This window comes from Sapajus apella, unplaced genomic scaffold (genome assembly GCF_009761245.1).
Source record: "Sapajus apella isolate SASKATOON/1434 unplaced genomic scaffold, GSC_monkey_1.0 scaffold44, whole genome shotgun sequence".
Classification (NCBI taxonomy): domain Eukaryota; kingdom Metazoa; phylum Chordata; class Mammalia; order Primates; family Cebidae; genus Sapajus; species Sapajus apella.
This window is the reverse complement of record NW_022436984.1, coordinates 11,710,653-11,736,116: the sequence shown is the minus strand read 5'-3', so window position 1 is coordinate 11,736,116 and position 25,464 is coordinate 11,710,653. Positions and strand designations below refer to the sequence as shown.

The following is a 25,464-nucleotide window of genomic DNA, read 5'->3' as shown; positions in this document are numbered from 1 at the left end:
AACTTAATCACACCATTTGCATTCTGTTTTGTCATTTATCTGCACTTACCTCATGAGACATTAATTTAGAATTTAACTATATTGCTACTTTTCCTGGAAAGTTCACATTTATATGCATTCAAATAGCATACCTGACTATTGCTGTATACCATTGATACAGGCAGTGATAATGTCCTTTTTAATTAAATATTGATTGCTTTTACTTCCAAAGATTCTCCTTTGAAGTGGCTTCCTCTTTATAATGCATTGTCATTGTTTGCAGCACATTTTGAAATAGTGCTGTTGACTTTGCTATGTACAGTTAAAGGTGTCTCGATGAGGTAAAGGCTCTGATAGTCTTTGCAAATCAGATAAGTGAGATGCTTCTTTTGTTAATAAGATTAAAAATCCACTAATGTGAATATATAATATTTGCTCTGTGAATATTGGTTATGTGGATAAGGCATTATTGAACTGCTGACTAATAATAATATACCATACCTCAGTGGACTGGCTTTTTCCTCAGAGTGGAAGGACAGTCATTGATTGCATTGAAAACAGTGGAATACTGTATGTGTCGTTAGAGTGTAAACTGATGCTTAGTAGACAGGCTCAAGGAGGGTGTCTCTTAGTAATTTTGATGTGGGACAAGGTCCCCAGGAGTAACTCGTTGCTACATGGATCAAGCAGTTGGTAGAGAAGAAAGGCAGACAAGATACATGTCCTCTGAAGCTAGGTGTTTTTTAAAGAGTAGAAACCTAGACTTTGGAAGTGTTTATCTCTGCTGTTTACATTTTCTGTACTTTGTCATCACTATTCAGTAAAGGTTACCTTATTTTAGTGTGTTGTGGTAACCAAAGGGAGGGTTTATATGACTGTTTTGGGGAGCTGTATAGTCTTAAATTGGTGGCTGTAGTGTTTGGTAAGAAAGAGCTTCGGTGGGAGATGAAATTCTGAGATACAAGTGCATCTCATTGACCATCCTTTACTGAAACTTTAATGAGGAGGCCATAGTACTAGGTTACTGTACTTATAGATTCATTATAAGTATCATTTTTGGAAACTTGTTAGAACCATAATTTTCCTCTTTAAGTCTCAGAATGAAAAACAACATAAACAGTTTTTTTTACTTTTTTTTAAGACTGAGTCTTACTCTTGCCCAGGCTGGAGTGCAGTGGCGTGATCTCAGCTCACTGCAATCTCCGCCTCCCAGGTTCAAGCGGTTCTCTCTCAGCCTCCCTAGTAGCTGGGACTAGAGGTGCATGCCGCCACACCTGGCTACTTTTTGTATTTTTCGTAGAGTTGGGGTTTCCCCATGTTGGCCTGGCTGGTCTTGAACTCCTGACCTCAGGTGATCTGCTTGCCTTGGCCTCCCAAAGGCCTGGGATTATAACCACTGTGCCCAGCCACATGAAAAATTTTAATATATGTTTTTAATCTTTGTAGAGTTATTTTCTAGGTGATGGTTACAGGGAAAATTGGAATCTGAAGTACCAGGTGAAATTGATTTTTCTCGTCTTTATCTAGTTTCTGTGTACATACGGTTGCAAAAGTTATTTACAGAATAATGCAGGGCTCAAAAACAGCTGCTGTTCACGTTTAGCCGTTAAGACTTCATTGAGATAGAGGCCATGTTTAGTATTATGGTTTATGTATAGTGGTGTATTAGTTCATTTCCATGCTGCTAATAAAGACATATTCAAGACTGGGCAATTTGCAAAAGAAGGAGGTTTAATGGACTCACTGTTCTATGTGGCTGGGGAGGTCTCACAATCATGGTGGAAGGTGAAAGTCATGTCTCACCTGATGGCATACAAGAGAAGAGAGCATGTGCAGGGAAACCTCTCCTTATAAAATAATCAGATCTTGTGAGACTTATTCACCATCATGAGAACAGCACAGGAGAGACGCTTCCCATAATTCAGTTACCTCCCACTGGATCCCTATCACAACATGTGGGAATTGTGGTAGCTACAATTCAAGATGAGATTTGGGTGGGGACACAGCCAACCATATCAAGTGGGAAATCTTATCAGCATTCTTTGTACTCTTACAGAGGGAGTGAGAAATCCAAAGAACATTGTAATGATCTATAATGGGGGAGGGGACAATTACTTATTTGAAATTTTGCTTTAGTTGTGGTCCTTAATGAAAATTTGTAATGTAGGGATTAAAGTAACTGATTTCTTTCTTTTTAAATTCTAGGTGAGAATTATGAAGATGATGACCTAGTAAATTCTGATGAGGTTATGAAGAAACCATGTCCAGTACAGATTGTTCTTGCTCATGAAGATGACCATAATTTTGAACTTGATGAAGAAGCTTTGGAGCAGATATTGCTACAGGAGCACATACGAGATCTTAACATAGTAGTGGTATCTGTGGCAGGAGCTTTTCGTAAAGGGAAATCATTTCTACTGGACTTCATGCTTAGATACATGTATAACAAGGTGAATAGTCTTTTAAATTGAACCCAATTAAAAACAAAAAAAGTCCCAACCAAGCCTGTTAAAAAAATAGAAAAAACCCAGAACTATATCTTTTTCTGTTTAAGTGGTCTCACTCTGTTTCCCAGGATGGAGTGTAGTGGTGTGATCACGGCTCACTGCAGCCTCAAACATCAGGCTCAAGCAGTCCTCCCAATTCAGCCTCCTGAGAAGCTAAGACTGCAGGCATATGCCACCACACCCAACTCTTTAAAAAAAAATTTTTTTTTTTTTTTTTTTTGTGGTAGAGATGGGGCTCTCACTTTGTTGTCCAGGCTGGCAGAACTGCATTTTTAATTTTATAGAAATATAATTCTTTATAGGAATTCCTGGTCAAGCTAGTAATGTGAAGTTAGAGCTCTTCTTAATCACCATAATTCCTTTCTGCACACTACGTATGGAAACATAATCGAGCATCTATGTTCCAGGCAATGTAGCTCTAACTCAAGTTGTCTGAGTATAACCTGAAAGTCTCTGAAGTGCTATTTATCTTCTTTCCCTTTTTGTTATTTCTTCATACTTTCCTTCTTGGCCACCTTTATAGTGAGCAAAGTAGAAGGATAAAGATCTTTGAAAAAGTATATCTGTGTTCCTCAAACAAGTCACTTTTAGTGACTATTACTTTTTGAGATGAAGTCCAGTTTCTTAGAGCGGCTTCTACAGCCATCTGTGATCTCTGAACCTCATTTCTTGCCCTTCATATGTCAAATAAACTATAGTTTTTGCTGTTCCCTGAGTATGCCATGTTTTTTCTCAAATATTATGGTATTCTTGGCTCATATTTTGATGGGGGACTTCCCTGACATCTAGAACGATATTATATCCTCTTCCTAACTCTCATGGTACATGTTGTATGTTTTATTGATGCTACTTTAATTGGCTGTTTTTTTCTGGCTGCTGTAATAATCTCTGTCCTGAGTGGGCCCTCTGTTGGTTATCAAGCACCTGCTACAACAGTTGGGTCTTAGGTGTTACTTACTATTTTAATTGATGAATCTCCTTCTCTTCCATGCATTTTCACTTTGAGACGGTACCAGACTTTGACTTTCTGTTCTGGAAAAAAAAAAAAAAAAAAAAAAAAAGCAAAAAAAATATTTTCACTTGAATTGGAATGTTTTTCTGATAATTGCAAGTTGGACTGAGGGAATGGAAGTTTGATAGGGAACAAGGAGAAGGAATTGGAAATTTTGGAGTGGAGCACTTAGTGGGTAGGGAACTTTTGAATTCAGAAGCCATGTGAAATTACTAGAAATACTTTGACAGAATTATATAATTGTCTAAACACCTGTGAGGGTGCTCACCTTTATGAATTCTGTGTAAATCTGTAATTGAGTGTGCATTCTTCTTGAGATAGAAATAAGGTAAACATTCTCAGTTGGTTTTCCAGGAAGCTTTTCAGTAGTCTTTTAATAGTGATCATTTCACATATTCTCAAATATGCCTGAGTATCAGGTTCTATCTCAAATAGTTTATATTAGAGAACAAATTTACATGTTTAGGACATTGAGAGAGAGATATCATTTTAAAGTTTTCCCATTGATTGAGACGTGATCTCACTCTGTCACAGAGGCTGTAGTGCAGTGGTATGAACATGGCTTACTGCAGCCTCAACCTCCTGTGCTCAAGTGATCCTCCCACCTTAGCCTCCCAAGCAGCCGGCACTATAGGCATGTGCCACAATGCTTGGCTAAATTTTAAATTTTTTTGTAAAGATGGGGATCTCACTATGTTGCCCAGGCTGGTCTTGAACTCCTGGCCTCAAATGATCCTCCCACTTCAGCTTCCCAACATGTTGGGATTACAGGTATGAATAAGTTTGAGCTCTTGATTCTTCATCACTGTAATTCCTTTCTGCATATACTACATATGGAAACATATGATTGAGCATCTTTGTTCCGGGAATGGAACATGCTCAGCTAAAGTTTTCCCATTTAGACTTGATCCAAAATTTTACATTTGAAACAGAGAAACGTATAAGTAGTGGCATACTCGTTTTTAAAAAAGACTACATTAAAGATGATAAAGGGTTTCTATATTTTCAGTTCCACTAAATCCTTAAGTTAGCCTGTGTATATTGTATCTATCTGTGTCTTAGCTGTTCAGTGCAAATGTAATTTGTTCCAAGTAGGTCACAGACAATAGAAAGTTAGAAGGAGAGGGAAACTTAGATCACTTATCTAGGAATGACAGATAAGTTTCACCTCAGGTGCCATTTCTGTTTCCATCTCTGATTGTAGTGGCTGTTCAGAGGGGAGTAGCAGCCCCCATTTGTCATGTATTTGTAATCTCAGCACAAACAGAACTCTTTTTCCTGGGGGAGTCGCAGAAGCCATGCAAAGGTTATGATGGCCTGAGTGAGGTTATACATCTAGGTAGAGGCTTCTAAGCTGAAATGTCTTTATTAGCTTTCATTTATAGTATTTCCCTATATATTATATATTTCCTGATATAAATCATCTTATTCTGCCAATCAAAAATTGCATTTAACTGGTATCTGATTTTTGGATAATGTGCCTCCACTTAAACTGATCATGTGGTAGATCATGCTTTTCCTATGAGATGAAAGTAAAGGAGAAATAATGGGATAGTTGGATTTATTTTATTAACCTGTATGCCTACAGAGGTGGGATGCTAGCTGAAAGAAGCAGAAGAGTAGTGACATACTGACAGTGTAAGTTTTCAAGGTTGACCTGAGTCAATGTATGTAAGTATGCAGTTGACGAAGGTGGTGAGTAGTTTTACAAGAGGAGATGAAAATCTGTAATCAAAGATAGAATCGGTGGGTTTGGTTGTGGTGTGAGGGGTGTTGGCTTTCCCCTCCTAAATAAATGTTATTCTCTCAAGTATTCTATGTCCCCTCACCACTTCTAATTCTTATTTGCTTATTTAGGGTTGTGCTTTAGATAAATATATCTTTTCCTTAAGATGTTTTTCCCTTGAAGTATAATTTACATACAGAAAGGTGCACAAGTCTTAAGTGTACAACCTGATGAAATTTTACATAGGACTACACCCTTACTACCACCACCCAGATGAAAATACAGAACAAACCTGCACGTTGTGTTCCTTCTCAGTTAGTATCTACCCCCCAAAAGTAACTGCTGTTCTGAACTTCTCACCACAGGTTCATTTCACTTGTTTTTGAACTTCACATGAATGAAAATCATACTATAGGTATTCTGTGTTTGGTTTATTTTGTTAACATTATAACTTTGAGATGTACCCATTTTTCTCCATTATTTTTGTTGCCTTAATGTTCTACTGTATGAGGGCTGGGCATGGTGGCTTACACCTGTAATCTCAGCACTTTGGGACGCTGAGGCAGGTAGATCACCTGTGGTCAGGGGTTCAAGACCAGCTGGGGGCCAATGTGGTGAAATCCCACCTCTACTAAAAATATAAAAATTAGCTGGGCGTGGTGGCGTGTGCCTGTAATCCTAGGGAGGCTGAGGCAGGGGAATTGCTTGAACCTGGGAGGTGGAGGTTGCAATGAGCCGAGATCGCACCATCGCACTCTAGCGTGGGCAACAAGAGTGAAACTGTCTCAAAAAAATAAATAAAATAAATGAATAAATATTCCACCGCATGATTATGCCACATTTTACTTATCTGTTTAACTGCTGATAGATTTTTTGCTTTGATATTACAATTTTTAGTCATCTGATTTTTCAAAAGTTTTTTTTCTTTTTTAACAATATTAGAGGTCATATATTTTATAAGTTTTCAAACACATTTTTTATATGGGAATATAACAAAGAGAGCCTGTGTACCTGTACCCTTTACTTAGTTTCTTCTAATGTTATCATTATTAGTGTGGTACATTTGCACAACTAAGAAGCCAACATTGGTACATTAGTATTAACTAAACCCCAGACTTCATTCAGGCTTTTGCAGTTTTTCCATTGGTGCTATTTTTTTAATCCCGGGATCTAATATGGAGTATGATTCCTAGATTTAGCTGTCTTGTCTCCTTAGTTTCTTCTGGTCCATGAGAGTTTCTCAGCCTTTCCTTTTTTTTTCATGATCTTGACTATTTTTTATTTTTGAGATGGAATTTTGCTCTTGTTCCCTAGGCTGTAGTGCAATGGCTCGATCTTGTCTCACTGCAGCCTCTGCTTCCTTGGTTCAAGCAATTATCTCACCTCATCCTCCCAACTGGCTGGGATTACAGGCGCCCCCACCACGCCCAGCTAATTTTTGTATTTTTAGTAGAGACGGGATTTTACCATGTTGGCCAGGCTGGTCTCAAACTCCCGACCTCTGGTGATCTGCCCGCCTTGGCTTCCTAAAGTCCTGGGATTACAGGCATGAGCCACTGTGCTCAGCCATCTTGACTATTTTGAGGAGTACTGGTAAAGTATTTTGAAGAATATTCTTCAATTTAAGTGTGTCTTACATTTCTCTCTTGGTTAGACTGGGATTATGGGATTTTGGAAAGAATACTACTGAGGTCAAGTACCCTTCTCATAACAGCATATGTGGGGTGTGTATAGTCACATGATACTGCTAGTAATGATAGTCTTCACCCCTTGGTTAAGCTTGTGTTTGCCATGTTTCACCCCTGCAGGCTTGCTAGTTTTTAGTCATTAATTCTACCCCAACCTCACAACAGGGAAGGAGGAGGATTAAGCTCTACCTTCTGATAGGAGGAAGGCATCTAAATATATTACCTAGAATTCTTCTGTTGGGAAGAGTTGTATCTTCTCCTCATTTATTTATTTATTCAATCCTTTATTTATGGGCTCATTTATACTTGAGTTATAATCTGAATCATTTATAAAAAAAATTTCATCTTTTAGAATCAGGGGCTATATGTGCAGGTTTGTTACTAGGGTGCATTTTCTAATGCTGATGTTTGGGGTATGACTGATCTTGTCACCTAGGTACTGAGTATAGTAATCAATAGCTTTTCAATCCTTGCCCACTCCCTCCCTCTCCCCTCTAGTAGTGGCCATTGTCTGTTGTTGCCATCTTATGTCCATGAGTACCCTAGTTTAGCTTCTATTTTTAAGTACGAACATGTGGTATTTGGTTTTCTATTCCTGCATTAATTCGCTTAGGATAATGGCGTCCAGCTACATCTATGTTGCTGCAAAGGACATGATTTCATTCTTTTTTGTGGCTGCATGATTTTAGTTAAATCCTTTCAAAGTGAAATAGATTATCCAGTGTCATTAGGAACTGTTAGAAAAATGCTGATTAGATTGTCACATCTGGCCATTGTCAAAGTAGTTTGAATTCTAGGAATCAGTTTACAATGGTCAAACTTAGAATTATATAATATACATGAAACTAAATACAGTGCTTGGGATATTGATGCTAAGTAATGGTGATAGCTATTATTACTGAATTCTCCTAGATAAGGATTCTTAATTCTCTATAGAGTTGCTTCTGCTTTTATAACATTTCCTGTTTTTTCTTTTTAAAACTTTGTTATGAATAACTTTGTTAATAAACACATGTAAAAGTAGACAATAATGTAAATGCCCATATACTAAACAATTTTTAGCACTTATCAACTCCATCAATCTCGTTTCATCTGTAATCCAACTCACTCTATACCTTATGTATTATTTGGAAGTAAATCCTAGACTTCATATAATTTCATTTATAAATATTTCAGTATGTGTCTCTTAAAGATAAGGACTTTTTTGGACATTACAATAATATAAAAATAATTCCTTTAGTATTATAAAATGTCTGGTGTGTTCAGTTTTCTAGTTGACTCAACTGCTTTTTGTTTTTGCTTTTTTTTAAATAGTTTGAATCCAACCAGATGAGGTCCACATTGTGATTGGTTGTGTTTGAAGTATTTTTAATACGTTTTAGCTTTCCCTCCCTCCCTCCCTCTGTTTTTCTTGGCAATTTATTTGTTGAAGATACTGCTTGCTGGTTATAGGGTTTCCCACTCTGGATTTGTAGATTGCATCCCGTTAGTGTAGTTTTACATGTTCTGTGTTCTGTGAATCTTCTGTAAGTTGTTAGTTGTTAGAGACTTCATCAGACTCAGGTTTGACACTCTTTTTGGCAAGAGTAATTCATAGAGAACTATGTCTCCTTCCATTAGGAGGCACATATTATTTTATGATATAATGGTTTTTTAATCCTTACTGAATTCTAGGTATTTTGATTACTAAGCATTTAGCAGGCATTATCTTACTTCGTATTCACAGATAACCCTGTGCAGTAATAATTGTATTTCAACTTGGTAGTTGAGGAAATGAGACTCAAAGTAAGTGGCAAGGCTTAAATTCCAGACCTGGTAATTTGATGCCAAAGCCTTTATTCTAAAAACTATTATGTAAATTATATTTGGTCATTTTCCCATATATTTACAGTATGTAAAGTGCAGGTTACTTTATAGGATATACCTACACTAATTATTTTATAAATGTTCACTTTTCATTGTTTACTTCAGAGTTTGGACTAGGCTTATGGGAGGATATGTGTGAGTACAAATGTAACTTCTCTTGCTGTCCATTGGTATCTAAGCTTAAATAAAGATCCTTGCTCTATTTGTTACACAAGAGTTTTGACTCCATCTACAGCATATTTGCTAATGGCATTTTAAAGAAACTGTTCTTTATGTTTTTATTCTTTGCTGTTTAAAGAGCTGCTCCCTAAACTGTTGCCAGAGACCAGGAGTAAAAAACTATCTTTAAGAATCATACACACTGCTGCATATAATTTGCCACAAGCACAGATATCTCAGAAATGAGTCCTATGGATGTGGAACTTGATTTTACGCTCCTCTTTAAGGGTAACAGTGCCTGAGATTTCATGGGAAATGTATGAATGAATACATCTAGAAAAACTTGGTTTGTTTTATGTTCTTTCTGAAGAACAAAATGTATTTGGAGGAGGAGCGGTATTTTAAAATGCTTATTCTTGGATCATTTTATTATTTATTTTTTATTGGGTGTAACTTACATGCTTAAAGTGTATAAACCTTAGTATAGCCAATGCATTTTTATATAACTATGCCATTGTAACCACTGTCTCAGATCAAGACAGAGAGCATTTCCTGCATTCTAGGAGGCTCTCTCATTCCCCTTCCCAGTTACTGCTATCTCTGGCTCTCAAGGGCCACTACCGTTCTGACTTGTATTAATGTAGATTAGTTTTGCCTGCTATAAAATCTCACATAAATGTAATCATAGAGTATGTACTCTTGTGTCTGGTTTCCTTCACTAAGCATTAAGGCTGATGTATGCACGTTGTTATATGTATCAAAAATATGTTGTATGTTACTTCTATTGCTAAGTGATATTTCACTGGATAATATATGATTTACCCTTTCTACTGATAGACATGGGTTTCTAATATTTGTCTGTTACAAATAAAATGGCTAATGAACATTTCTCTACAAGTCTTGGTGATGTAAGCACTGAATTCTGTTGGGTTTATTCCCAGGAGTTGAATTGCCAGTTCACAGTGGAAAAATACCCATTTAATTTTAGTAGAGATTGCCAAAATTTTTTCTGAAGTGGTTTTACTAATTTTACACTTCCACCAGCAGTGTGAGAGACTTACAGTTGCTGTATATCTTGTGCCCAGTATTGTCAATCTTTTTCATGTTAGCTATTCTGATAGATGTGCATTTTGTTGATTTAAAATTATCTATATACAAGTTCATTTGCTCATAAAACCTTTTGCCAGATTTAACGTAGAAGTTTAGCTTATTCATTTAATTATTACTTTAACTGAATTTACTTTTGAATATTTATTATAAGTGAAACTATAGAACTTATGTAACACACTGCTGAAAGTTTGAATTTTATATTATTATTATTTTTGTCAATGTGAGAAGCAGGCAGACTTTGACCAGAATTTTAAGACTCAATAAGGAAATAAAAATTATGGGCTAATTATTATTATCATTATTATTATTATTATTATTTTAACCTGAATATAAGATAAGGGGATTGGATACAGAGGTTATGTGGACTGTCTTCCCCTTAGCATATGGGGGTCCCTGCTGCTGAGACTTTGATTTTGGAATTGAAACTAATTTTTAATTCTTTCCTATGTAGATTTCAAATTAGATTAGATGTCAGTTAGGAAAACTTCATCAAGTGTTACCAAAGCTAGAGGAATCAGAAATAAATGAGATGGAAATGTTTACAATATTGTTTGAAGTCCTTATTGCAGTGTTTTAGGAGAGAGACTCTCTTGATTACATTCCTGAACCTGTTGCCTGAAAATACTCTGTCCTGTGTAGCTTTTCCAGTTTTAAGCCACAAATGTATGTACTGCCTCTTTTGCAGTATCGTAAAGACAGAGCGCCCCTGTCATCACATATTTTGATTTTGGATTGGAGAGAACATAAATTATAGATCTTTTTTCATTCCGAAGTCTTTGTTCTAGTAGGTTATATTAACTGTTTCTAAAGTAATTGGTTTTATTTAGGCTATTTATTGAAAAATATCTCAAGCAACAGACTGTTACACATAAACACTGACTACTCAAACACCAGCTTTAGAACATTTAGGGAATTAAGCTATCTTATATAATGTAAGTTCCTTTTATGTTAATAGTAACTATTTTTGAAGGAGACTTTTTCAAGGCAATAACTCCCTACTTCCTTCCCACTCTTTGCCAGGACAATTTTGCTATTCAGCTTATAAGTTTTTTAAAAATATATTTTAATTTTTTTAGAGATATCACAGCTCACTGCAGCCTGGAACTCCTGGGCTCTGGTAATCGACTCCAAAGGGTCTCACTTTTTTGCCCAGCTTGGTCTTGAACTCCTGGGCTCAAGCAGTCCTTTTGTTTTGGCCTCCCAAAGTGCTGGGATTATAGGTGTGAGCCACTGTGCATAGCCCAGCTTATGAATTTTAGTTCAGAATTTCTTTTTCTGAGACTGGGTCTCACTCTATTGCCTAGGCTGTCCTTGAACTCCTGATCTCAAGCAATCCTCCTGCCTCATCCTCCCAAGTAGCTGGGACTATAAAGCATGTGCCATTGAGCCTGGCTTCAGAATTTCTCTCACAAATTTCTTTCCTTTAATATGATACATTTTCTGTAGGTTGGAGAATGTATACCATAATCCTTTCATCAAGAAGCAATGTTGAGCCGTAATATTGATGTTACATTGCACTAGTATATGGATAGTTAACAGAAATTTTAGTGGGCCATTCGTTCTTCTGTAGACTCTGGTAGTGTTATATGAGTGGGTTTTGTGTGACTAGGAGTCTTTGTTGAACTTTGTGCACTAAGAGTATTTCATTTTTTGTTTTTCCTTTAATAGTACTATTGAGATATTCACTTACCATGTCAGTAGTTCACTTAAAAGTGTGCAATTCAGTGGTTTTTCATATATTCACAGAGTTGTGTAACTATTACCACAATTAATTAAAAAATGTTTCCACTGGCAGGGCATGGTGGCTCATGCCTGTAATCCCAGCACTCTGGGAGGCCAAGGCGAGAGGATTGCTTGAGCCCAGGAATTTGAAACCAGTCTGGGTAACATAAGGAGACTCCACTTCTACAAAAAGTTAAAAAATTAGCCGAGCGTGGTGGTGTATACCTGTAGTTCCAGCTATTCAGGAGGCTGAGGCAGGAGGATGGCTTGAGCCCAGGAGGTTGAGGTTGCAGTGAGCCCTGATTGTGCCACTGCACTCCAGCCTGGGAGAGAGCAAGACCCTGTCTCAAAAAGAAAGTTTCCATCATCCCAAAATGAATCCCTTAACAGCCCTTTAGCTGTTACTCCCACAGCCTTTCTCCAAACCCTCAACCTGAAGGAACCACTAATCTATTTTCTGTCTCTATGGATTTGTCTATTCTGGCCATTCATGTAAGTGGAATCTTAAAAAATGTGGTCTTTTGTGACTGGCTTCACTTAGCATAATGTTTTCAGGGTTCATCCATATTATAGCATGTATCTGTACTTCTTTCTTTTTATGGCTGGGTAATATTCTTATATGGATATACCACATTTTATCCATTCGTCAGTTAATGGACAATTGGTTGCAACTTTGTTGCTATTAGGAATAATACTATAATATTAATACATAATACATTAATTACATAATATTTTTATTTGTATATGTTATAATAATGATGTGAAAGAGGCTTTTTCCTTCATTTTTTGGTTATCTGTCCCAGCACCATTTTTGGAAAGACTGTTCAACACTTTTACTATTGAATGCTTTTGGTACCTTGTTGAAAATCAGTTGATTATAAACATAAGAATTCATTTCTTGACTCTCAGTTCTGTTCCATTGCTATAATACTTGTTTTCTTTTTTCTTTTAGTTTTTGAGATGGAGTCTTGCTCTGTTATCCAGGCTGGAGTGCAGTGGCACAATCTTGTGTGACTGCAACAGCCTCCGCCTTCTGTGTTCAAGCGATTCTCCTGCCCCAGTCTCCCAAGTAGCTGGGACCACAGGCACATGCCACCACGCCAGCTAATTTTTTTTTTTTTTTTGAGAGGGAGGCTCTCTCTCTTGCCAGGCTGTAGTGTGGTAGCACCGTCTTGGCTCACTGCAACCTCTGCCTCCTGGGTTCAAGTGATTCTCCTGCCTCAGCCTCTTGAGTAGCTGGGACTACAGACGTGTGCCACCACACCTAGCTAATGTTTGTATTTTTAGTAGAGATGGGATTTCACTTTGTTGGCCAGGATGGTCTCCATCTCTTGACCTCATGATCTGCCCACCTTGGCCTCCCAAAGTGCTGGGATTACAGGCACGAGCCACTGTACCCAGCCAATTTTATTTTTGTATGTTAGCAGAGATGGGGTTTCACTGTGTTGCCCGGGCTGGTCTTGAACTCATGACCTTAGGTGATCCACCTGCCTCACCCTCCCAAAGTGCTGGAATTACAGACATGAGCCACCATCCCTATCTGCTTGCATGATTTTTAATGGGAAGTTCAGTGTAATTCTTATCTTTGTTCCTCTATAGGTAAAGTGTTTTGTCCCTGGCTTCTTTCAAGATTTTCTTTTTGTGTTACTTTGCAGCTAGCTATGATATACCTAGTGGGGATTTTTTGGTATTTATCCTGCTTTGTGTTCTGTCCTCTTCCTGGATCAATTTCCTATCTTATAATTCTAAAATTTGTATATCTGAGTCTTGTTCTGATGTTTTTTTTGTCTTTTTAGTCTATTTTTTCTTGCCTTTTGGCCTGGCTTGTAATTTTTTGCTAAAAGCTAGACATGAAGTATCAGGTAATAAAGAATGAAGATTTAGGCTTTTATTATGAGGTTATATGTTAATCCAGCTTGAAGATCTACTGTGTTTAATGTTTTCTGTAGCTGCAGATCCTAGAGGCTTCAGTTTCTCCCTATTTATGGTTTCCCAAGACTTATCGAATTCGAAATCTGTTGTCTTGCAGCTTTCTTATTTGTAATCCTGTTATTATATTGTTATTATATTGGAGCCCTGTTGATGAGGTGGTAATATGTAGGAGAGTGGAAGCATCATATGTCACCTTATGGGTAAATCTTAGTTTTATTTTTATTCTTTTTGAGACAGAGTCTCCTTGTGTTGCCCAGGCTGGTCTTGAACTCCCGAGCTCAGCCTCTTGAATAGTTGGGACTACAGGCACACACCACTGCACCTCTAGCTCCTTAGTTTTTTAGTGGGCTTGAGTCCTGGGCTTCAACCCTTTTTTTTTTTTTTAAATCTTAAACTAGACAGAAAGCCTAGACGGGACTGGAGTTGGCTAATTGCTCCTGCCTAGGGTTAGATTTTCTCAAGAGGGCAGACTTTTGTTTTGGGGACTGCTGTCTCTGTCTCTGTCTCTGTCTCTGTCTCTCTGTCTGTCTCTGTCTCTCTGTCTGTCTCTCTCTCTGTCTCTCTCTCTCTCTCTCTCTCTGTCTCTCTCTCTCTGTGTGTGTGTGTGTGTGTGTGTGTGTGTGTGTGTGTAGTGGTTATACCCTTGTCAGTCATGAGAAACCTTTGTTCCATTTTTACTTTGAGAACTTTGTGAAGTTCTTTGAGATAAAATTCGGGAAAGTGTGGGGTTTGCTAAGACTGAGCCTCTAGGGGTTTTTCACTCTTAAACTAGTTCACTCTCAGCTTTTGACAATTTATTCAAATTGCCATTTAAGTGTTCCTACCAGTTGCTGGTAAGCCGACCTCAACTCATGATCCTTTGTGTTAGTTTGTTTCTTGTGATTTTGCAGAGGTGGTTAGACCTGTGACCTCAGTTCTTTGATCTAAGAAAGGAGAGTTATTGATTTTTCAGTTTGCTCAGCTTTTTTTCTTGTTGTAAAGATGGGTCTGATGACTTCTAAACTTTTTACATGAGAAAGCTGAAACTGGAAGTCTAATGGAAGACCAAGCCACATCTCAATTTAATTACGAAAGGTATTTGCCCTTTCCGTTTTGTTAGCTTTCAAGGGTACGTTTTTTTTTCTTAAATTGTGGTAAGATATGCATAACGTAAAATGTACCTCTTTAGCCATTTGTAAGTGTACAGTTCAGTGGCATCAAGTCTGTTCCCATTGCTGTGCAGCCATTGCCACCATCCATTTCCAGAACGTCTTCATCTTCCCCAACTGAAGCTCTGTGCCCATTAAACACTAACTCCCCATTTCCTCCTCCTCCTGGCATCTACCATTCTATTTTCTGTCCTTATGAATTTGACTAAGCACCTCGTTATGAGTGGAATCATGGAATATTTGTCTTTTTGTGTGTGGCTTATTTCATTTAGCACAGTGTCTTCAAAGTCAAAAACACTTTTTAAGCAGAACCTTTTATCAAAACATATTAAATTCCTCTTCAGCATGTACCTAAGTTGTTAGAGTTGTCCTTTGTCTGGGCTCATGACTTGGGTCAGTCATAATTTCATTGATTTGTCTAGCCCCAGAAGGGAAGAGTTGGACATGGATGGGGACGGGGTTGGATAAGATGTTAGACAGTTTTAAACTATTTTAAAGTCAAATGTTTTATAATTTGTTCCAGGACTTGCAGAGTGTTCTCACATATTCAAATGAAAATAGTAAATACAGTTGGTGGCTAGAATGTGTACAGTATTTATCCTGTCCATCAGTTTGGGTGCTGAGTGTTAATAACCTGTCTCCTGAATAGATACTAGTTTTATACAGATGAAGATTTTCATTTGTGGTGGCATGGGGAGTGCCATGCAACTAGGGAGGATCTCGCTTATTATTGTAGCACTATTTGAATCTTAATTTCATCCTTTTTAATCCTTTTAGTTGAGATAATTTATGGCTTCTGTTTGAACCTTTATTCTTCCAGCCTGTCCACTGTGAAAGGGAGTCAGCTTGCCAGCAATCAGAAGCGGGTGTGCTCTAATACATGTAGGCCTGGCAAGACAGCTAACTCTTTGTTTGATCACTTGAGCCTGGGAGGTCAAGGCCACAGTGAGCCATGATCCATGCCACTGCTGTCTAGCCTGGGCGATAGAGCAAGACCCCGTCTGTCTGTCTCTTTTTCTTTCTCTCTAACCAGATAAATGTTTACATAGTTGTTTCACTTTGTTGCTAGAGAATGTACTTTACCTTTGGTGAAATATGAATTTGTTTCTTACTGTTTAGTGTAGGTAAGTTTTCTTTATTGCTAATAATTATATTATGTAGAACGTCTTTTTGGCAAGGCTGTATTTATTCACTATCTGATTATACTTAAACTTCAGGCCGGACATCATGGTTCACGCTTGTAATCCCAGCACTTTGAGAGGCTGAGGTGCAGAGGTAGGAGGATTGCTTGAGCTCAAGAGTTAAAACACCAGCCTGGGCAACATAGCAAGTGAGACCCCAGCTCAAAAAAGAACTTCTGGTGATTTCAGATTGCCTTTTGCAATTGAGATTTATTCTCTAAGTACTTCTTTTTTTCCTATTTAATTTATATTCCTAGTGGAATAGGATTACTTTTGTATTTCTGAGTTTTGAGGCTTTTGTCTCCATAGCAGTAAGTAGTATCAGATTAGTGTTTTTGAGTTGTTAGGTTTGCTTTTAGTAAATTAACACAGCAGATAGGGTCTGTTATCACAACGCTACCTCTAGCTCCCACTCAAATTCTCATTGAGGGCAGGAATGTTTATTCGTATTTACTGCTGCATCCCTAGAAAAATGGTTGGCACATGGTAGAGGTTCAGTAAATATTTAATGAATGAATGACTCTGTTTTATGAAAGCTATCAGAGTTCACTATGTTAGGGAAATTGTAGACTTGTATTAGTTTTGAAGACACTAATTAGGTTCTCTGATTTATTTTTCGTCTTTGTTATTGTTAAATAGAGACCGGGTCTCACTCTGTCACCAAGGCTGGAGTGTGATGGCATCATCATAGTTCACTGCAGCCTTGAACTTTTGGGCTCAAGTGATCCTCCTGCCTTGGCCTCCTGAAGTACTGGGATTACAGGTGTAGCCACCACACTCAGCTTCTTTCATCCTTTTGCTGACTAATCAGTTTAGTATTTTTAAAAACATTTCTATTACAAGGTAACCTAAGAAAAGATGATACATAGATTTTTATGAGACACCAACTCTTTTTAAAGTTTCTTTAGATGAGGGGGTTAGCAAACATATAAGCCTATGATTTCAGTCATCTATACTTTCAAACATTTATTTTAACTGTCTTCATGTAATTGTATGGTTTCTAGGAATGATAACAGATCATATTTCTTCTGTATTTATTACTCATGCACAAAAGGGAGTACATTGAAGTTTGTAAGTAAAATTTTTTATTTATTTAAGAAATACTTAGAGTACCTACTACAAGCCAAGCACACTATTCTCTGTGCTGGGAATACTTGTAAGAATGAAACAAACAAAACTTTCATGAAACTTACCTTCTTGTAGAGGAGATAGAAATTAGTAAAATGTAGAGTAAAACCAGAGTTCTCTTAGAGGATAGATTCTTTTAAGTTATTTGTGTAGGCTGTAACTTTTACAAATAATAAATTCATTAAGTACCAGATTTTTTTTTTTTTTTTTTTTGACATTGTGTGGGAATGAGATTCTGCATGTGAGAACTTACAACAGTGCAAAGCACTTTGATAGGAGCAGTTTTTGGTGAACAAAGATGATTCTTTACAGCCTTTGCTCTCAGGAGACTCACACAAGAACTGCAAAACCATATAAAGGTAACTCCATGCAGTATCAATAATACACTTTAAGAGTACAGAAAAGTTGAAGTTTCTTGACTGCTGACTGAGTCTAGGCAGAGAATAGGTAGAACAGAGGTATAGCTAAGCTAAACTACATATACGTTTGGGGAATGGTAACTTTTTTGGTATGGTAGAATCAGGAAGATGTGTGTTGAGATCTTCGGGGAATATCAGGAGCATAGATAAGAGTAAATTAAAGATGGATTGTTATCAGCCTGGGCAATGCGGTGAAACCCTGTCTCTACAAAAAATACAAAAATCAGCCAGGTGTGGTGGTGTGCACCTGTGGTCTCAGCTACTTGGGAGACCGAGGTGGGAGGATTGCTTGAGCTTGGGAGGATGAGGCTGCAGTGAGTGCTGATTGTGCCACTGCACTCCAGCCTGGGTGACAGAGTGAGACCCTGTCTCAAAAAAAGAAAAGAAAAAATGGATTGTTATGCAGCAGATCTACAGATAGTCTTATTGGTAGTGGGGAGCCATAGATGACTTTTTATCAGGACAGTGGCACGATTACATTTCTTGTGAACATTCAGTGACTGTGGGAAAAACGGGTTAGTGGTTAGAGCAGGAGGTGTGTAGAGACCAATACAAAGTATCCAAATATGTAGTCAAGGGGCAGGATCACCATTTTGCTTGGCCGGGGAGTGTCAGTTATCTTCTGATTCCTGTGAAGAGTGCCTCCTAAAACACAAGTCCATTATGTATACTGTGAATGGAATTGTCTCAGGTAACAGCCTTATAACCAGCAGAGATGAGATACTTAAGTTGAAGGTATTGAAAAATGAAGTAAAAGAAATGAATCCTAGAGAAGTTTCTAATTGATAGGATTGGTGGCCTACTGGGGATGGGAGTTTTGTGGAATAATAATTAAAGATAATTTGAAGTTTAAGACTGTGTCAGGTGATGGTCTGGATGACACTGTCTTTGTTTTGTTTTTGTTCGAGACAGTCTCTCTCTGTTGCCCAGGCTGGAGTGCAGTGGTGCGATCTCAGCTCACTGCAACCTCCGCCTCCTGCAACCTGCCTGAAGCCCGGGTCTAAGCTATTTCTTGTGCCACAGCCTTCCAAGTAACTGGGATTACAGGCATGTGCCACCACGCCTGGCTAAGTTTTTTTTTTTTGTCTTTTTAGTAGAGATTGAGTTTCACCATGTTGGCCAAGCTGGTCTTGAACTCCTAGCTTCAAGTGATCTGCCCGCCTCAGCCTCCCAAAGTGCTGGGATTGATTATAGGTGTGAGCCACCGTGCCTGGCTGACACTATTTTGTTTTTATTTTTGCTGCTGTGTATCTGCTTTTCATCAGTTGCCTCATCCCTCATTGGTCCTGTCTTAAACATCTCTCCACTCCTAATTCAGTTTGTTTTAGACTAGATATCCAAGCTTATTAGAAGTATTTCTGAAACAAGGGAATTTTTCCTGGGGGGTACATTGAATAAAGGTTATATAGGCTTTAAGTATCCTAAAGTATAGGGATCTTGATGGCTGTCAAAGGAAATAATTTATTATGTCCCAGATTTAATTTTCTAGATAAATTACCTTATGTATTAAGTTTTGTATTATTTCATAATAACAATTTAGCCCTGTGGTTCTAGTTAAAACCTTTTATTATGGAAAATTTTAAGCACATCCTAAAATAAAGAGAATTGTATAATGAACCCCAATGTACCTGTCAACATTTTGCTGGGCTTATCTGTTCTCTTTTCCCCACACCTCTTGGAATATTTTAAAGCAAATGCCAGGCATATCCTTTCATTACAGATATTTGATTATCTAACAGATAAGGACTCTATTATTTTTTTTTTCTTAACCACAGTATCATTAGCACACCAAACAATCTTTACCCTAATTTAACATGATCTAACGAGATAACCAGTCTCAGTTCATATTTTCCTGTTGGTTTCAAAAAAGGCATTTGAAATAGTTGGATTGGTTAAACCAGGTTCCAAATATGTCTTGGGATTATTTTTAAAATTGATATATAATTTTTTAAGACAGAATTTTGCTGTGTCGCCCAGGCTGGAGTGCAGTGGCACGATCTGAGCTCACTGCAACGTCCGCTCGAGGGTTCAAGGGATTCCCCTGCCTCAGCCTCCTGAGTAGCTGGGATTATAGATGTGTACCACCATGCCCAGCTAATTTTTGTGTTTTTAGTAGAGATGGGGTTTTGCCATGTTGGCCAGGCTGGTCTCGAACTCCTGACCTCAGGTGATCCACCTACCTTGGCCTCCCAGAGTGCTAGGATTACAGTCATGAGCCACTGCACCCAGCCTAAAATTGATTATTTTTTTTAAAGAGGAAATGAAGGCAGTGTGAAAACTTCTTAATATAAGCCATTCTAAGAGAGCAGTGCTGTTTTGACAGTCATTCTACCTGGAACACAGTTTTGTTTCTCTGTGTAAGAAGATGGTAAAATAATTGGTGTTGATTTTTCTGTGATTTTAAACATTTTAGGAAATCTTTCTCTCTCTCTTTTTTTTTGAGACAGGGTCTCACTCTGTCACCCAGGCTGGAGTATAGTGGCACAGTCTCAGCTCATTGCAGCCTCAACTTCCCAGGTTCAGGTGATCCTTGAACCTCAGCCCCCTGAGTAGCTGGGGCTACGGGAGTGCGCCACCACACCTGGCTAAGTTTTGTATTCCTTCTGTAAAGATGGGGTTTGCCACGTTGGCCAGGCTGGTCTCAAACTTCAGGCCTCAAGTGGTCTGCCCACTTCAGCCTCCCAGAGCGCTGGGATTGCAGGCATGAGCTGTCATGCCTGGCCAGGAAATCTTTCTAAAAAGGAGGAAAGTGAGTATGACCCCACTTATTTGGAAGCTTAGAGAGTAGTAGTGTGATCTGATTTGAGAAGTTTCACGTTTGGAGGAGACTACATCTCTATAAGAGAAAGAACCCCACCTGAGATTTAAGGACTGCTTTGGATGTTACAGTGTTTTTTATCTTTCTGAGTTTAGCTTCCCTGTCTGTAAAATAAAGAATGGGTGATTTTTTTGGTTTCTTTTATTTATTAATTGTGTTTTATTTTACATTTATCTTTGACTTTAACAGGATTCTCAAAGTTGGATTGGTGGAAACAATGAACCATTGACAGGCTTTACATGGCGAGGTGGTTGTGAAAGAGAAACAACAGGCATACAAGTTTGGAATGAAGTATTTGTGATTGACAGACCTAATGGAACTAAAGTAAAATTTTGTTATACTTTTCTACCCTGTATTCTTTCTTGGGCTATTTTCTGATATTAAAAATCAAAACAACACAGAACTATTATTATTTGATGACTTTAACATATGGGTTATTATGTCAAATGTATGAGGTATAAGTATTTTTCTTGATTTACTGATTTTCAGATTTATCACTTGATTTTTTTAATAGTTATTTTTGGCAACTGTTTTACTAAATATTTTAAACTCTCGAATTCCTAGGTTGCTGTGCTGCTTATGGATACCCAGGGTGCCTTTGATAGCCAGTCAACTATCAAAGACTGTGCAACGGTGTTTGCTTTGAGCACTATGACTAGCTCTGTCCAGGTGAGACACAAGATTAAGTGGTTTGATCAGTTCACATAATTGTTTGGCCCCTCTTTTTTTTTTTTCCTTTTTTCTTTTTTGAGCTGGAGCGTCACTCTTATTGCCCAGGCTGGTATGCAATGGCACGATCTCAGCTAACTGCAACTTCTGCCTCTGGGTTCAAGCGATTCTCCTGCCTCAGCCTACCAAATAGGTGGGATTGCAGACACCTGCCACCACACCCAGCAAAGTTCTTGTATTTTTAGTAGAGACGGGGTTTTACCATGTTGGCCAGGCTGGTCTTGAACTCCTGACCTCAGGTGATCCACCTGGCTTGGCTTCCCAAAATGCTAGGTTTACAGGCGTTAAGCCACCACACTCGGCATTTGGCCTCTCTTGAAAATGCCGTTTTGGTTTTGTTTTTTGAGGTGGATTCTCAATATGTTGCCCATGTTGGAGTGCAGTGGCTGTTCATGAGTGTGGTCATGCACTCTCTAGCCTTGACCTCCTGGGCTGAAGTGATCCTCCTGCCTCAGCCTCCTGAGTACCTGGGACTATCAGGATGTGTCACCTTGTCCTGGCAAAATGCCTTTTGATTGAAGGGGAAAAAAAGGATTAAAGAGAGCTATTTACATTTCTTGAGAGCTGTTTACATTTTTTATTGGTTATTTACATTTCCATGCATGGTGTTCTGGCTTAGGATGCAAAATTTTGGGATAGTTACAAAGGATACCGTAAACCAACAACCAGTCTCTTTGGTTTTTCATTATGGAATATATGCTTTTTTTTTTTTTTTTTTAAAGGAAAAGATATCACATGTTATCTGTAATTGAAATCAGTCAGATGGCTACCAGACACAATAATGTGGAGAGTACATTTTTGTTTTTTTTGTCAAACAAAAAACCCAGGTAATTAAGTTTAGAATTCTAGTTTTCTCTTCCATATCTATAACAACTGATACTCAGTTATTTGAACTAAAGGAGATAAAAACAGAAGAATTAATTAATGTTGAATTTAATGTAATAATAAACAGGCTTTTTAGCACCTGCTTCATTTAGAAAGGGATAAAACCCCTTCTCTTTTTCACTTATATTCAAATTGTATTTGGTGTTCTGTTGGGTTCTAGTTTCTTCAGGCTAGGCCATTTCTTTTCTGTATAATTTAGATGGATTAGACTGAATTAAACCACCACATGTCATTTGGTATTTCTTTACTTTTTCTTTACTGAGATCAGCTGTGGCTGATACATCTCTGAAAAATGAATTATTGAAGTATGGCGGTTAGGCCCAGCTGATGATGGTGTATCAAGAAATATATTTGTAAATATTTTTTTAAAATGGGTATGTGATCCTCCCAAGATAAGAAATTGTTCTTATTGGTGGTGGATCATAGGTGATGCTGTCACAGTGTCTTGGATATTTTTTATGCTTTCCAGTAATGTCTGGAACATATGACTTGTCTCTCTAAGCTCCCATTTCCCTCCTTCCTCAGTTTGAAGTACCTAGCCATCAGAGTGGGAAGGAGGTTGGCTATTAACATGAGCTAAAAGAAGAATTCTCTTCAACTTCAGTTTATTATGGGTTGGGACATTTGTCATTACCCACTAAATGATGCTGTTGGGGACCCTCTGAGTCTCTTTTTTTTCTCTGATCTTGCAAGATGGCACAACTGCAGTTTCCTTGAAGCAAGCAGAAGCCCCTCAGGTTAGCTGGCTGTAGAGGGAATTCTCTGTCTTAAAACTTATCCCTTGGTCCTTTCTTGTTTCTTTATTCAACTTTTTGATAGTAAGAGACCTGGTTTTGGACAGCCACTTAAAGCTGCGCATCCACTTTGTTGTCCGTAAAATGAGTTTTACTCATCTTGCCTATCTCGCATGCAGTTGTTGTGTGTAGTCAGAAATGAGATTTAAATGAGATAATGCATATGAAAGTGCTTTGTAAAGTATAAATACCAAGAAGATTAAGATTATTATTGTTTTCTTTCTTGCCTTTGAGGGAGGGTAATTTTCTTTCCTTATGTAAGGTATCTGACTGATAGATGAGTGATAATTTTATCTTCTTGTTATTTATTTCTTCAACAAATACATGCTGAGCACCTGTTACATACAGGACAGTATGCTAAGTACTAATGATCTAAGTTAAATAAATCCCCTTCTCTGCTGTTTGCAACCTGGCCCTGACAATGAAAGCAAAGGCACACATAGGTTGGTCATAGTGTCAGGGTTTATGTTTAAATCTAAAGTTTAATCACCTCAGCCATTAATTACTTTTTAAATTCTTGTTTAGAACTAGTAGCTAAGAATATCATTTTAGGATTGCTGGCCTAAATTGACTATATTCTTGACCTCGAAGAGGTTTAGCCAGAGTATCACTTATTTGCTGTTAGACTGTTCTGTCTTTGGAGTCACCCTGGTTCCTAAGATGTAAGTTATTTCTTAGCAGAGGTGGTATCTGTTGATGGCCACTTTTCCCCTGTGACAGTGTAGATTACCTTCTAAAGATCTGTCGTAGAATTAATGGATGAAAATCCCCCTTTCCTGAAGATACTTAGACCCTCCTTTATCAGCTCTAGTTGCCTCCTAAAAATTCTGGAAAGAGCAGGAGTGCCACCTACTGTTATTTCTGTTAGCTTCCACAGGCCAGTAAAATCGTCATGTTGAGTGTAAGTAAAAACTGATGAGTAAGTAAACTGATGAGTGTGAGTAAAAAGAGAACCACATTAGAATTGATGGTAGTCGAGGCACCCGCTGAGTAACTGTATACTCTGATTGTACCAGGGAGGAATTATTTTTATAAACTATTGCCCCTTACATTCACTAATTTAGAAAAATGGTGGTGGAAATAACCTATACTTTTTTTAAAAAAAGATCATATCATAACTTAAAGAGCTTTGAGAAGGAGTAAAAGAAACCTACTAGATATTACACTTGTTTTTCTCCCACTTTTAGACCATGAGTATACACATATTCATGATTTTTACATATTTTACCACCACTGCTTCTTCCTTAATATTCTATCTTGACTATTGTTAGGAAAAAGAGAAAATCCTTTTCACATGTCACTCATCAAGATAGTGGTTAAATGATTCCTTTGCGCTGAGGTATGAAATGACCTGTGTTTCCACAACTAAAGTTATATACAAGCTGGGTATTCAGAACAAAACACTAATAAAAAACAAAATAAATTTTGTTTTAACAGGTATATAATCTGTCTCAGAATATTCAAGAAGATGATCTTCAACATTTGCAAGTACGTATTTTTTGTTTTTTGAGACAGAGTTTTGTTCTTGTTGCCCAGGCTGGAGAGCAATGACACAGTCTCAGCTCACTGAAGTCTCCCCCTCCCAAGGTCAAGGGATTCTCTTGTCTCAGACTCCCAAATAGCTGGGGTTACAGTCATGTGCCACCATGCCGGGCTGATTTTGTATTTTTAGTGAAGACTGGCTAATTCTGTATTTTTAGTGGATATGGGGTTTCACCATGTTGGTCAGACTGGTCTTGAACTTCTAACCTCAGGTGATCCGCCTGTTTCAGCCTCCCAAAGTGCTGGGATTACCAGGCATGAGCCACTGTGCCCGGCTGCAAGTACATGTTTCTTAGAGAAAATGTGCCAAGTGTTGAAAATTTAATTCTCACTTTATTGTGAGTTTACATTTGGAAACCTATAATACTGATAACACAATTGAATGTTATATGGGTTTAAACTGATGTATGGCTTCTTAACTGGAAGAAATTTTGTATATACTTAGTGTGTTAGAAAATTAAATGTTTGGCTTTCAAATGGTTTTAAAGGTTCTGGCACCTGGAACCTTGATGTAGAACAGGTTAACACATGTCTTCTTTCAATCTCTTTAGAGGCATTATTTTAACTAACTCGATTTAATAGTTATTTACAGAGTATGGAAGACTTGCGATGGAAGAAATCTACCAGAAACCGTTTCAGGTAAATAAGTATTTTAACATTTTAAAGATTTGCCTGTGAGAAGTCGTGAAGCCACCGCAGTTTGTAATTTTGGAGACACCAGGATATTACAACAGACTCATCACTAGCAACAGACTGAGTGCAGTTGAAATTAACTTATGGTAATGTCGTCATCAGCTTACTTACCAGTAATAGGCTAACAGGATAAATAGAATAAATTAATCTAGGCTAATTCTGAATACTTTCATTTAGATTAAGGGGAATAATGTTTCTCTTAATAGATGTTATTCTAAAACTTAAGACAATAGGAAATATAAGACAGTCATGCCAGTTTTTTAAATATGTGATAACTTCAGATTGTTACAGGTTTTTTTTGTGGTTTACTACAAGTTGTAGTTAGTTCTGTTAATCTTTATTTTGATTTTATATAGAAAAGATCCAGATAGTTTATTTTTTGAAGGAAGTGATTTGTTTTTTGTTTTTTGTTTTTTTTTGAGACAA

The 25,464-nt window shown here is 37.6% G+C and overlaps 1 protein-coding gene and 1 long non-coding RNA gene across 5 annotated transcripts in view; one reads left to right on the top strand and one right to left on the bottom strand.

Moving 5' to 3' along the window:
* ATL2 (atlastin GTPase 2) overlaps positions 1–25,464 on the top strand; it is a 71,004-nt gene that overhangs the window by 27,489 nt on the left and 18,051 nt on the right. For all 4 annotated transcript variants that reach the window (XM_032239349.1, XM_032239350.1, XM_032239352.1 and 1 more), the window contains exons 2-6: positions 2,185–2,429; positions 20,585–20,719; positions 20,960–21,064; positions 24,241–24,291; positions 24,928–24,984. In XM_032239349.1, coding sequence (XP_032095240.1) covers positions 2,185–2,429; positions 20,585–20,719; positions 20,960–21,064; positions 24,241–24,291; positions 24,928–24,984 — 593 coding nt within the window. The remainder of the gene's footprint in view (positions 1–2,184; positions 2,430–20,584; positions 20,720–20,959; positions 21,065–24,240; positions 24,292–24,927; positions 24,985–25,464) is intronic.
* Positions 14,086–25,464, bottom strand: part of LOC116524184 — a 22,099-nt gene continuing 10,720 nt past the window's right edge. Inside the window, exons 3-4 of the long non-coding RNA XR_004257213.1 lie at positions 19,592–19,596; positions 14,086–14,201 (exon numbers count right to left, since the gene is read on the bottom strand). This is a non-coding gene — a long non-coding RNA (uncharacterized LOC116524184). The remainder of the gene's footprint in view (positions 14,202–19,591; positions 19,597–25,464) is intronic.